General features: G+C 35.4%; 3 protein-coding genes across 4 annotated transcripts in view; 1 reads left to right on the top strand and 2 right to left on the bottom strand.

Moving 5' to 3' along the window:
• The window catches only part of LOC309501370 (uncharacterized protein), a 220,324-nt gene that overhangs the window by 7,056 nt on the left and 199,950 nt on the right, over positions 1 to 13,318 (bottom strand). The window lies entirely within an intron of this gene.
• The window catches only part of LOC309501505 (uncharacterized protein), a 177,353-nt gene that overhangs the window by 125,283 nt on the left and 38,752 nt on the right, over positions 1 to 13,318 (top strand). The gene's annotated exons all lie outside the window — the stretch shown is intronic.
• The window catches only part of LOC309501540 (caspase a-like), a 105,427-nt gene continuing 94,118 nt past the window's right edge, over positions 2,010 to 13,318 (bottom strand). The window contains exons 4-6 of one of the 2 annotated variants that reach the window (XM_082173719.1): positions 10,085 to 10,135; positions 5,891 to 5,931; positions 2,010 to 2,575 (exon numbers count right to left, since the gene is read on the bottom strand). In XM_082173719.1, the coding sequence (XP_082029845.1) occupies positions 2,513 to 2,575; positions 5,891 to 5,931; positions 10,085 to 10,135 (155 nt within the window). In that variant the 3' untranslated portion in view covers positions 2,010 to 2,512. The remainder of the gene's footprint in view (positions 2,576 to 5,890; positions 5,932 to 10,084; positions 10,136 to 13,318) is intronic. The other variant, XM_082173718.1, reaches the window with a different exon arrangement.

The following is a 13,318-nucleotide window of genomic DNA, read 5'->3' as shown; positions in this document are numbered from 1 at the left end:
CTGAGATCAAACCAACAACATCGTCTGGAATGTGATCCATCATCAACCTTTGAAAGTAAAAAAACAACAAAAAAAACCAGTATATCATATTTGATCTTCATTACACAAACAGGTAATTCTGGGATTGTGTGTGTTTGCAGTGATTGAAGTATAGAAGCATTTTTTTGTCCCATAAGTTTAGACTCAGCATTTCTCTCACTCTGGTCTGGTTCAGAAAAGTGATTCTCAGTGACTGTGGAGTAAGCAGTGTGTGGTAAATTTCAAAACAATATCACACAATAATGACTGCTGTAATACTGAATATCAGATTACACTCAAGGCTGAATCACAGCTGTGCTCATATTCAGCACTACAGCACTCTTGCTTGTGTGATATTGCATAAGTATTGAAACAGATACAATTTACATTTAGAGCTCCAAGAGAAGTGAATGTATTGACATTTCTGTAAATAAAATGTAAATGCTGTAAAATGTCATGTGTTGATGACGTGTCAGAAAAGGCACAAAGTTTCGCTCACCACAGCTCTTTACAGCGGTACAGTTCAGGCTGAAGCATCTTCAGATCATCAGATGTTACATGGAGTTTCAGGTTTCTGATGTGTTCACAGCACTGTAAACAGTACTTCAACACCCAACAGTCTGTCCTTTTCAGTGGAATATTTGACAGATCTATCAAAATTAAACCTTCCAAAACTTTCCCAACAAAGCTTTTCTCATGAAGCTCATAGAGACAATGGAGAATGAACAGCACGTGTTCATTTTGATATCTCTGTGAGCACTGATTGATCCATTCCTTAATCTGGGATTCTGTGTTGATAGAGACGGCCATGTTGTGCTTTTCAAAGAATGAAGGGATCCATTCTTTCTTACAGAGACCACAGAGGAACAGAATCACAGGCTGCAGCCACAATGAATGTCTAACTTCTGCATCTGTCATTGAAAAGTCTCTATCAGACCAACAGGACAGAGTCCATCCTCTCTCTACAGTGTGAAGCAGCTCTCTCACTTTCCTCTGGGAATCTTCTTCATCTAGAAGGACATAGTACAGAGCGGTGAAGAACTCCTGAAAGCTGAGATGCATAAATTTGAACATCGTCTCCTGGTGGATTCTTCTCTTAATGAGGAACTTGCACAGGAATGGACTGCCATCAGGGTCTGAAACAGTTTCATTCACACTTTTCTCATCAAACAAGACCTGATGTTCCAGCATCCCTCTCTCTGCCAGCTGACCCAGACTCCTCAGCAAGGTCGGGACTGATTGACTCAAACCCTGGCAGTGATGCTTCAGTAGAGTGGACACAAAGTCAACATAGATGGAGCTGGTGGTTTCCAGTCCACTTGTTACATTTGCACCAACTCTGAACATCTCACTGATGATCCAGCAGATAACAGGTTTGGAACAGGCAGTGAGGAGGGTTTCATTTGCTCTTACACAGTCAAACTCTTTTCTGAAGAACTTCTGGAAGTACCCGTCCACCTGACTTGCAGAAAAGCCCATGATCTCAGAGAAACACTGTTGTCCTTTCAGCATCTTGTTCACAGTGTTCTTAGATCTGGTGGTGACCAGCAGTATGGACTCAGAGATGTGGTACCTTCTCATTAGGCCACAAAGAATGACCTCAGGTGGGGCTTTCTGAAGCGGATCAGTGTTTGGTGACATGTCATAAATGTCCTGTGTGAGTCTCAGCTCATCAAATCCATCAATGATGAAAAGCACCTTCATTGGTGACTGCTGTAACATCTGGGAGATCTGATCAGATGTTAAACTGCAGCTGTAGCTCAAGAGCTCAATTAAGTTCATCTCCTCAGAAATACACATCAGCTCTTCACACCTCAGATAGAAAACTAGATCAAAACGTCCAGAGTATAACCTTTCAGATGCCCAGTCCAACATGATCTTCAGTGCTATGAAGGATTTGCCACTGCCAGAGTCGCCTTGGAGAATAACGGTCATTAAACCGCCTGACTGAAATAACATATCAACGCTGATGTTCTCAAAGCTGCCTTTTTTCTTCTTCTGAATGATCAGTGGCAATGACTCTTCTTTACCAGACAGGAAGCTCCATTCACTCTTATACTTCTGTATGACTGACAGCTTATATTGATGTAAAGTCCTTTGAGATTCTAAAAGAAAACCAGTTGATTAAATAACAAAATATAATAGCATATACAGTAATCAACTCTCAATCAACAGAAAACAACTTACTATTGCACTATACCTACTGTTTTAAAAAAGATTGTAAAATCATCAAAATATTATTTTAAAAAAACAACAAACTATTTCATTTTGTGTTTTTATGAGATTCTCTAAACTCTAAAGAATGCTGTCAATAATAATAAGCTGTACCAGTAACTGAAAACATACAGGAGCATATTCTCTCCCAATACACAACAGTCACTAATGTGAACAAAGCCTTTGGGTGTTCAGTGTTCTTCAATTGGTCATCCAATAGTACTATTTTGGTTTTACTATTTATTTATTTTCCAATCGGAGCAGTGTTCTAATTTGTAAATCAAAATATGGGCCTACCAGACTCAAACAGGCTGCTTGGAGTTGGAGAGAAGTGGAGACTATCCTGCAGGAAAACCAGTTCATTAAATGAGCTTGAGATTGATTAAAAGCTTGTCACATGGCATCAACAGAAAATAACAAAAGATTACATTATACTTACTAATAAAATATTGTAAAAAAATAAAATACAAATAATATTAAATTATATTTCCATTTATAGAGAATGATAAGTTATTGTTTTTTCAAATATAAACAATATCAATTTGTGTTTTGTCAACTCAAGATTTAAACTCTAAACTCTAAAACATGTTGTCAGATCACAGGCTCCTCTGGTATATGGGAGTTCAGTGTCACTGTATAAACTCACATTTCAAATTTATACAACTACTTGAAAACACACTTGGCAAATTCTCTTCCCATACTATTTATTAGTGGTTGTTTTGCTTTTAAATGATTATTCTAAAATCTTTTTGCAGAATGGTAGGTGGTTTATGGAATTAAAACACATGAAATCAGATTTTATGAACATGTTAAGCAGATAAAGTACAAGAATTGTACAGTGTTAAATGACCTTTCTTTCATTTCCAATCTGTAGTTATGAAAACACATGATGTGAAATCGGAAGTACAGTGATGTGAAATACACTTGTGGAAAGTGTAGTGTTTTTCCAACATATTAGGTCATACAATTAAGTGGCATTTCACCGATATAATTTAACAGGCATTTAACAGATATAATGCCTCATAATTAAATAATTTAACTGTAATAATGTAATTATAACTGAAGTGCCTAAAATTAGATTTGGGATTACCAGTTAACAAAATCATGTAATTGGTCTAAATGGAAGCTAAGCAATTAAGGATGAAGCCAACATGAGAAAAAATATTCCACATGAGGAACAGGACCTCTGAAACAATGAGCATGCGGAAAAGAAGGAGCAAAGCATAACACACAACACAACACGACACAACACAATGACATGAAACACCTCACGTGAAAGTTTATCATCAATAAGCAAACCTAAGTATTGTACGAAGCAACCTATCTAAATGGCTTGTTGTTAATCATTCATGATTGATGAGTGGTTGCCTAAAAATCATTTCCTCTGTTTTTCTAACATTATTTACAAGACTGTGTTCTCTACTCCATGTAACAAAGTTAGCAGAGTTAAAAGTAGAGCTCAAATAAAAAAAGAACAACCTGGCTTAAGCCTTAGGATCCTCTAGGATCCAGATGTTTTAAAGCATGATGCACCACAGTAAGGATAGCGTCATCAGTGCTCCTATTGATTTTGTAGGCAAACTGATAAGGATCAAGATGGTCCTAACTATGATCTTCTCCAAACACTTCATCACAATGCAGGTTAAGGCGACTGGGCAATAGTCGTTATACTCTTGAGGACTAGGTCTTTTTTGAACCGGTATAAACATTTATTTTTTCTAAATATCTGGAATAATATGTAAATCATTAGACCTCTGAAAAATGTCCATGCAGGGACATGGTTTTCTAAATAAAATCAGAAAGTAGACTTCTCAACAAAACCCAAAACATGCAAGGAATGGCTCCAAAGAAAAGAAAGTGGTTTGCCAAGTAAAAGTCAAGGGACCTGATATATAAGCGTACGCAATTTTCCACACACATATGATATAGGGATTTATAAAAAAAATAAACTAGGCATATATAGCCTATATGTTCGCACCGTATGGACACTAGACCATGCATACTCACTCTTTGGGCAAAGTAATGAAGTAAACAGATTGATTTAAACTGTTTTACATCTGGTATACACATTTAGATTAAATATGCCCTGAAATTTTCACTGAAATTTCATTAAATCATTATCTCAAAGTTATATTTTAATAATTTATTCATATTTTTATATGAAGTTAAATATAAATATTTGTAGTAGATACGCTGTTTTTGAACATCTTTTCTGTTGAATGCTGTTTTAATGTTTTAACTACAGCGAGGATTGCTTGGCGCAGGATAATTCCGCTTTGAATTGTGTTCTAAATAGCAGAACTGGTGTTCAAAAAAATATATTTTCACACGAATAATGATCAATAGGCCTAATACGCACTTCCTCCGTCTAAGCAGATGGCTTGGCAATATAGACAGTATAATTACAGACACTGAAGGACTCGCTCGCTGATCAAACGGTCCATTTTGAATAAGTCTGATGAAAGTAGGCTTTAACTCTGCTGCATGCAGGTGCTGTTGGTGTCAGGCCCAGATATAGCGCCTAGCATAATGATAACCAGTTTAGGGGTCTTCCCAATATTATAAAAAATACTTTTGGTTTTGAAGGATAGAATTTGAAGAAAACGGTAAGATATAGAATATGTTTTATTTTCAAAATGTTTTGTCAGTGACGCGCTGAGTTAGACAATTATTTAGGCTACACTGCAAAAAAAAAAATGGCCTATCTGTTTTCATTAGAAATATCCTAAACCATCCTAAAATGTGTGTTTACCTTATAGGCAAAATTGCATAAATCTGATTTGCTTAAAGCGATTAAAAATGGCCTACTATTTGGACAGTGAAAAAGATTGAGAATAACTATTTTCTGAAAACTTTCTCTGAAATGTATTTTATACATTGATTTATTTTTTTCGAAAACAAGGCAAGAAAACGGCATGATTTTTATTAATGTAATGTGACGGCACATAGTCCTTATTTCATATTTTCCTAATGTCTTGTGTTAAACGATAAATGATATGCAGATGACGTTATGCATAGTAAAAAAAGAGGTGTTATAAGTTTCATATGGTAATTTCGGAGGAGATGCATGTACGCACATCTTCCACTGACTGAGTTTTATAAAGGTAATTTTGTGCAGGTTCTGGCGCAAAATCTAGCTTTTGTGTGTAGGCCTACATACACTTTTAGTATGAAATATACAGAAGGTTTTATACATAAGGCCCCAGATCTCAATCCAACTGAACTGCTGTGGGAGGACTTTCAGGTGGGCCATACATTTAAGAAACTCTACAATATCAGTTCAAAACAATTCTGTATGAAAGAATGGGCCAAAAAATGTCTCCAAGCTGATTTAAGAGACTGTCAGACAACTTTATAAAATGTCAAAGGGAGAAATACAAACAAAGGGAGAAGTAGAAGTGTATTTTTTTCAACAGAAGACAAATTTATGTTGATTAAAAGATTTCAGATTTTTATAGTTATTTGTTACATTATATAAATTTTTCCCATCAGTACTGTCCAAATAAATTTCCAGCATCGATATGCCCACATTTGTGACAGTTGTAGTTTCAAAGGACAGAGATACACACAAAACACTGGTTAAAAATGAAGACACCTTATGGCCTCAGTGTATGTGTCATTACACCAAACATACGACATAAAATCCCTTTTTACTTACATCAGAGGGGTCCATGGCTGACACCAATCTAGATCCCCCACCTTGAAAACAATTAAAGTTCATGTCAGATGTACTAAGGATGAATTATAAAGCAGTATGAAGACAGTCTAATATGGATTTAGCAGAAAGTCTGAAATGAGCTTAAAGGAATATGGGCCACCTGAAAAAAAAAAAAAAAAACCTTTTACTGTATCACCACTGATTAATATATCAGCTTTTAAATTATGGATCTAAACTCTTAAAGTGTTTTGTGTTGGTGATTTATTTCAAGATCAATCAAAGTAGAGCTCTCATATTAAACAGCCAGAATATAAGCTTACCTTTGGGTCTTATCTGGTGTCTTTCAGTCCAATCAAGCTCCCCAAGCGCTGAGACAGGGGGCCGCTTAATAAGGAGAGAATGATGAGTGTTAAGCAGTTCATTAACATGGAGTAAACAGATGCACCCAACATTAGTTGAAAATCAAAAGTGGTCTCATTGTAACAAACGTGTTTGTATGATTTGCTTTGATTTCTAATGAAATTATATTAAATACTAAATAAAATGCATTTGTTTTTTTAATACTTTCTTTGTCTTGCAAGAAAAATAAACTGCTAAGGATTGTTTATTGCACCAAAAGTAATTTGAGAGGAACTTTAAATATATGTACATTTCAAGTCACATGATGTTTGTTAACATAGACCACAAGACATAATAATAACTGAATTTACACAAAAGATCCAGATCAAAAGTTTACATATGCTTGATTCTTAACAGCGTTGTTACCTGGATGATCTAAAGCTGCAAACATGCATAGTAAAAAAAGAGGCGTTATAAGTTTCATATGGTAATTTGAAAAAGTTCTGGTGCAAAATCTAGCTTTTGTGTGTTGGCCTACATACACTTTTAGTATGAAATATTGTTATGAATTGGAAGACTCAGTAGGATCCATTTGCAGCTTTTAATCAAGGAACGTCAAAACAGGCAAGGGTCAGGCAACAGCAAAACAGGGTGATCAGAGAACAAACACAGAGAGTAGTCAGGTCACAGGCAGAAGTTCAGGGCAGGCAGCAAGAGACAATAATCCAAGAGCAGTCCAAGTCGAGACAGGCAGCAAACAGGCAGAAACGAGATAACAATCCAAGGTCAATAAACAGATCAGTAGAATAGGGGAAACAGATCAGTAGAATAGGGGAAACCGCTCAGTGATTACAGGCCGTGGCAATGCAATACTTCGCAGAGAAGTGGAGTGTGGAAGTGGCTTTTATGTGTGTGTGAATGAGGTGCAGGTGTGTGTAATCAGTGCAGTGCAGGTGTATGAAGTAATCAGTCCAGGTAGATGCTGGATGGGAATTGTAGTCTGTGAGTAAATATGATAGTCCGGTGTGGAGTGCCCTCTGGTGGCTTTCAAGGGCACTCCAGCTGGTGACCGTTACAAATATACAGAATGTTTTATACATAAGGCCCCAGATCTCAATCCAACTGAACTGCTGTGGGAGGACTTTCAGGTGGGCCACACATTTAAGAAACTCTACAATATCAGTTCAAAACAATTCTGTATGAAAGAATGGGCCAAAAAATGTCTCCAAGCTGATTTAAGAGACTGTCAGACAACTTTATAAAATGTCAAAGGGAGAAATACAAACAAAGGGAGAAGTAGAAGTGTATTTTTTCAACAGAAGACAAATTTATGTTGATTAAAAGATTTCAGATTTTTATAGTTATTTGTTAAATTATATCACTTTTTCCCATCAGTACTGTCCAAATAAATTTCCAGCATCGATATGCCCACATTTGTGACTGTTGTCCTTTCTAAAGACAGAGATACACACAAAACACTGGTTAAAAATGAAGACTTCATGTATCATAGCATAGTGTATCATTTCACTGCTATGCAGATGATACACAAATTTATTTGCCTCTGAAACGCAACAAAGATACTGCTCTGAAATCTCTTTTTGCATGCCTAGATGAAGTGAAAATGTGGTTTTCTCAAAATTTCTTATTTCTGAATGAATCCAAAACCGAGGTTATAGTCTTTGGCCCCCATGACAACTTTAATAGCAGTAACATTGATCTGGATCACCTCTCTCCAACTTCATCTTGCATTAAAAACTTAGGTGTTTTCTGGGATCAGAACTTCAAATTTGAAAAACAAATGAATGCGGTGATTAGTTCTTGTTTTTTCCAGCTACGTCTTCTCTCTAAGATCAGATCCTCTCTTTCTGAGAAAACCTTAGAGATTGCTGTCCATGCGCTCATTACATCGCGGTTGGATTATTGCAACTCCCTCTACTATGGCATACCCAAACACTCTATTGCTCGTCTCCAATTAGTACAGAATGCTGCTGCAAAGTTCCTCAAATGAAAACGCAAATTCGATCATGTTTCACCTATTTTAAAATCGCTGCATTGGCTACCAGTGCATTTTAGAATTGAATTTAAAATTCTTCTCTTTGTTTTTAAATCCGTAAATAATCTGGCACCGAGCTATTTGTCCGAGCTTCTCTGTCCACATAATCCCACACGAAACCTGAGGTCTGGTGATCAGAAACTTTTGTCTGTCCCCAGATCACGATTAAAGAATAGAGGAGACAGAGCCTGTGCGATTGCTGGCCCTAGGCTGTGGAACAGCCTTCCATTCTACATCAGAGCAGCTCAATCTCTAACTGTTTTTAAATCCTCTCTTAAAACCTACTTTTTTTCTTTAGCTTTTAATACATTGTGAGCTTTTGTCATGAATATGTGGTTATGTCTTTGTTTTGTATCTTGTGTATTGTTCAGCACTTTGGTCAGCCCTGTTTGCTGTTTTTAAATGTGCTATATAAATAAATACAAACTTGAAACTTGAAGACTTTTAAGACCTTATGGCCTCAGTGTATTATCGTGTCATTACACCAAACATACAACATAAAATCCCTTTTTACTTACCATGAGTGGCACACATATGGCCCGCAGAGCTTGAAAACAATTAAAGTTCATGTCAGATGTACTAAGGATGAATTATAAAGCAGTATGAAGACAGTCTAATATGGATTTAGTAGAAAGTCTGAAATTAGCTTAAAGTAATAGTTCACCCAAAAATGAAAATTCTGTCATTTACTCTATTATGATATACAGACTCTTTCCAAAAAATTTGAATATCATGGAAAAGTTTATTTATTTCCATAATTCCATTCAAAATGTTAAACTTCCATAGATTATAGATTCAGGGCCCACAACTTAAACAATTTCAAGTATTTAGTTGTTTATTTGTACATAATTTGGGCTTCCAGCTCATAAAACCCACGAAAACAGGATTTCAAAAAATTTGAATATTACATAAAATCACACAGTAATTACACAGTGATACCATGGTCATTGAACCAGGTTTTGGTTATTTTGGCAGTGTGGGCAGGTGCAAATCCTGCTGGAAAATGAAGGAAGCATGAAGTGCTCTGAAAATGTCCTGGTAGACGGCTGCGTTGACTCTGGATTTAATAAAGCACAGTGGACCAAAGTCCTCTTTTCTGATGAGAGCAAATTTCGCATCTCATTTGGAAACCAAGGTCCCAGAGTCTGGAGGAAGAATGGAGAGGCACACAATCCAAGATGCTTGAAGTCCAGTGTGAAGTTTCCACAGTCTGTGTTGTTTTGGGGAGCCATGTCATCGGCTGGTGTTGGTCCACTGTGCTGTCCACTCAACGCAGCCGTCTACCAGGACATTTACAGAGCACTTCATGCTTCCTTCAGCAGACAAGCTTTATGGAGATGCTGACTTCATTTTCCAGCAGGATTTGCACCTGCCCACACTGCCAAAATAACCAAAACCTGGTTCAATGACCATGGTATCACTGTGTAATTACTGTGTGATTTCATGTAATATTCAAATTTTTTTGAAATCCTGTTTTCGTGGGTTTTATGAGCTGGAAGCCCAAATTATGTACAAATAAACAAATAAATACTTGAAATTGTTTAAGTTGTGGTCCCTGAATCTATAATCTATGGAAGTGTAACGTTTTGAATGGAATTATGGAAATAAATAAACTTTTCCATGATATTCAAATTTTTTGGAAAGGGTCTGTATATCTATACTGATTTGATTTAATATATCTATAATGGTCAATTATCTTTCTGAAACAAAAGCACATGCTTTCTTCTATGGGATATTATCATATTTACGTGAATTGTCCTACAGTTGTGTAAGGTAAATAGTCCATACCCTCTTAAACTTACCCTTAAAGATTGGTCTCCTATAGCCTTTTTCCTTCAAGGGCACATCATTTTCTGAGAAAAAGGATTTAAGACACACACACAGGTCAGCAAAAGTGTCAAGCTGCAGCATATTCAGCTTTTGAGTTCAATCAAGTAGAGTAGGATATCAAGTGTCATTGTGGGGGCTATAAATGAATAAAGTTCTTAACCTAAAACAGTTACTCTTAACCCTCAGGTTGTGTTCAAAACCCTATAACACTTGTGATGTTCCCGGTCAAAAATGACCGGCCTATAAAAAATAGCTTATAAATCACTTGTTATGCTATATTATCACCCAATATTGGATTCAATCTTTTTATCAACTTGTTTTCTTTCAGTTAGGACTAGTTTTGTATTTATATTTGCATCTGATTAATCGTAGGCCATTTATCTGAGTAGGCATCTCATTTTTTTTGTAAAAAAAAGCATTATTTATGAATAATTTTCACAAATCACAATATTAAACAACATATGAAAAAATCCCCAACAACACACAGACTGACAGCCTGTTTTGTCACAATTTATATGTTTAATATCTAATAAACTAGTTTCATGCATTTAATCAAGTCTTTTGGAACAAACATTATTATCACAGTGTCACATCAATCATCCAGTTATTTTTAGGGTAAATACTATATTGGTAAATAAAGCTAGAATCGTTCTGTTGTATGTACACTACTGTTCAAAAGTTCAAAAGTATCTTCTGCTCACCAAGCCTGCATTGATTTGATCCAAAAAACAGTAAAAATAGTAATATTATGAAATATTATTACAATTTAAAATAATAATACAATAAAATATAATTTATTTTAGTGATTAAAGCTGAATTTCCAGCATCATTATTCCAGTCTTCATCACATGATCCTTCAGAAATCATTCTAATATGATGATTTGATGCTCAACAAACATTTATGATTATCAATGTTGAAAACAGTTGTGTACAATTTTTTTTATCTATTTTTTTTACTTTGATGAATAGACAGCTCAAAAGAAGTGGAATAATGTCAGGTACAATCCCAGATAGCAAGATTAACATTGATAAAATGCTGAGATCAGGTGAAGTTGGCTGTTTATTGATGATGACGACGATGATATCATCATGTAACTGCATGAATCCCTGATCTTATTCAGTGTCTAGTTTGATTATATAGGACTTGTGGTTTTAATATTTTTTTATTCATAATAGAAGTCATTTGATTCTACAACATATCTAGCAGTGTTGTTTATCAAATAATATACTTGGTTTTTAAAACTATTTAGTGCACAAAAAACCTTTCATCTATGACCTTACTTAGACATCAAGACACAGACACACAGACATCAAGACACAGCATATGAATCTCAACAATGGTGACAATCAAACAAAATATACAGATAATCAGATCAACTCCAGCTGCATAATTTATTAAAGCAGCTGCAATGCATGCTGGGAGATATGGGTGAGTTTTGATTGGTGGTACCCAGCATGCACTGCATGAAGCATTTCATTGATTGTCACCATTGTTGAGAGTCATACACTGATTCTTGATGGCTAAGTAATAATGTAGAGGAAAAAGTTGAATGCACTAAATGTTTTTAAAACCCTTTATATTATTTGATAAACAACATTGTTTATGCTGTAAAATTAAATGGCTTCTATTATAAAACAACATTAAAAACACAAGTCCTATATAATCAAAACATTACACATTGAATAAGATCAGGGATTCAAGCAATTAGATGATGATTTCATCATTAAGAAACAACCAACATCACCTGATCTCATTTTCTCTAGGCTTTTTTGCCACAATACATGTGCTTTATAAACACACAAATATAGCAGCCAGAGAAAATTTTATTCTAAAAAGTCAAGGGTCAAGAGTCCAACTAAAGCAAACGCTAACCACCATCATGGTGACTTTAAAATACAACTATTGATTTCATTAAAACGGAAATGAAATAAAGTAAATCTGGTTAGTAATAAGTGCAGCTGGTAATGCTGTTTGTGGAGTTGTTTAATCCTCCTCTGCTGAGATCTTCACAGATTTAATGTGCTGCCATGCATGTCACATTTTTTTGCGGTGCTTATTCCAACCAAAATTCAACATCTGTCTGACGTTGGAGCTTGACGCCAAACAAACTTTGGGTTTAGACGTCAACCTGACTTTCATTTTCAACCAAAATATGACGTCTGACTGACATTGGATTAGTTGGAGTCCAACGTCTTCCTGACGTCACATTGACGTACTGTGTTTGCTGGGTGTAGTATTGACATCAAATGCTAACAAAGCTTGACATCAAAATAACATAAAATTGACATCGACACTTTGACGTCAATATGACTTTCATTTTTTATCTATTTCGTGACGTAATTTTGACATCAATGTTGATGTCATATTGATATTAAATTGACATCAAATGCCCACTGGGATCACTGCAATCTTTTATGTGATGGGAATAGATCTAAATACTTAAAAAACTTCTCACGATTCGTTAATCCGATAGCTGTAATAGTAAAAACGTATAATAGCTGTAACAGTAAAAGTTTTCGAGAGAGTTCCACATGTAATGCTAGATATTTCATATGCAAGCATGTCAGCCAATCACAGCAGTGGGCGTTTACACTGAAGTCTCACAGCAGACACGCCCCTTTAAGCAGAGCGTTCAAATCAGAGGCTAAAATCAGGCTAGGAAATATGCCTTTTATTTCTAAGTTCTAACAACTTTTGATCTAAAAAAACATACTAACATTATAAGGGCACCCCAGGAAACACTCTAAAATAATAAAATAATCCATGCAATGGGACCTTTAGGTTTCTGTTGAGTTTTGTGGGTCACCATTGTGTTGAAGAGTAGAGCCTGTGCTTCAGTTCTGGATGAGCAGAGAAACACTGATGTTATGCTGCATGTTGCTGTATTTAACAGGCAGTGATTGTGTACTTGTTGATGCATTGACGATCTATTTGTTAAGGTCTTCAACTCATTCATGTATGCTGTTGTTAACTAACACTTATCTGCAAGAGGATTGAGTTAAATCGTTTTTTTGTTAATTCGTTTAAATTAACAAATTTTTTTTGAAAAAATATTTTTTTAGTGGACTCAAATGAAATAAGATCACAGTTTAAATATGAAATGGCAAATTATCAATTTAAGATAGAATCAGTTAAATTTCTATTTAAAGTAAAATCAGTTCACAACATCATGACATCTGGACATCCGTCCTTCGGATGAGACGTA

The sequence above is a fragment of the Leuciscus leuciscus genome, assembly GCF_965113295.1.
Source record: "Leuciscus leuciscus genome assembly, chromosome: 6".
Taxonomy (NCBI): domain Eukaryota; kingdom Metazoa; phylum Chordata; class Actinopteri; order Cypriniformes; family Leuciscidae; genus Leuciscus; species Leuciscus leuciscus.
This window is presented reverse-complemented; position numbering and strand designations above follow the sequence as displayed.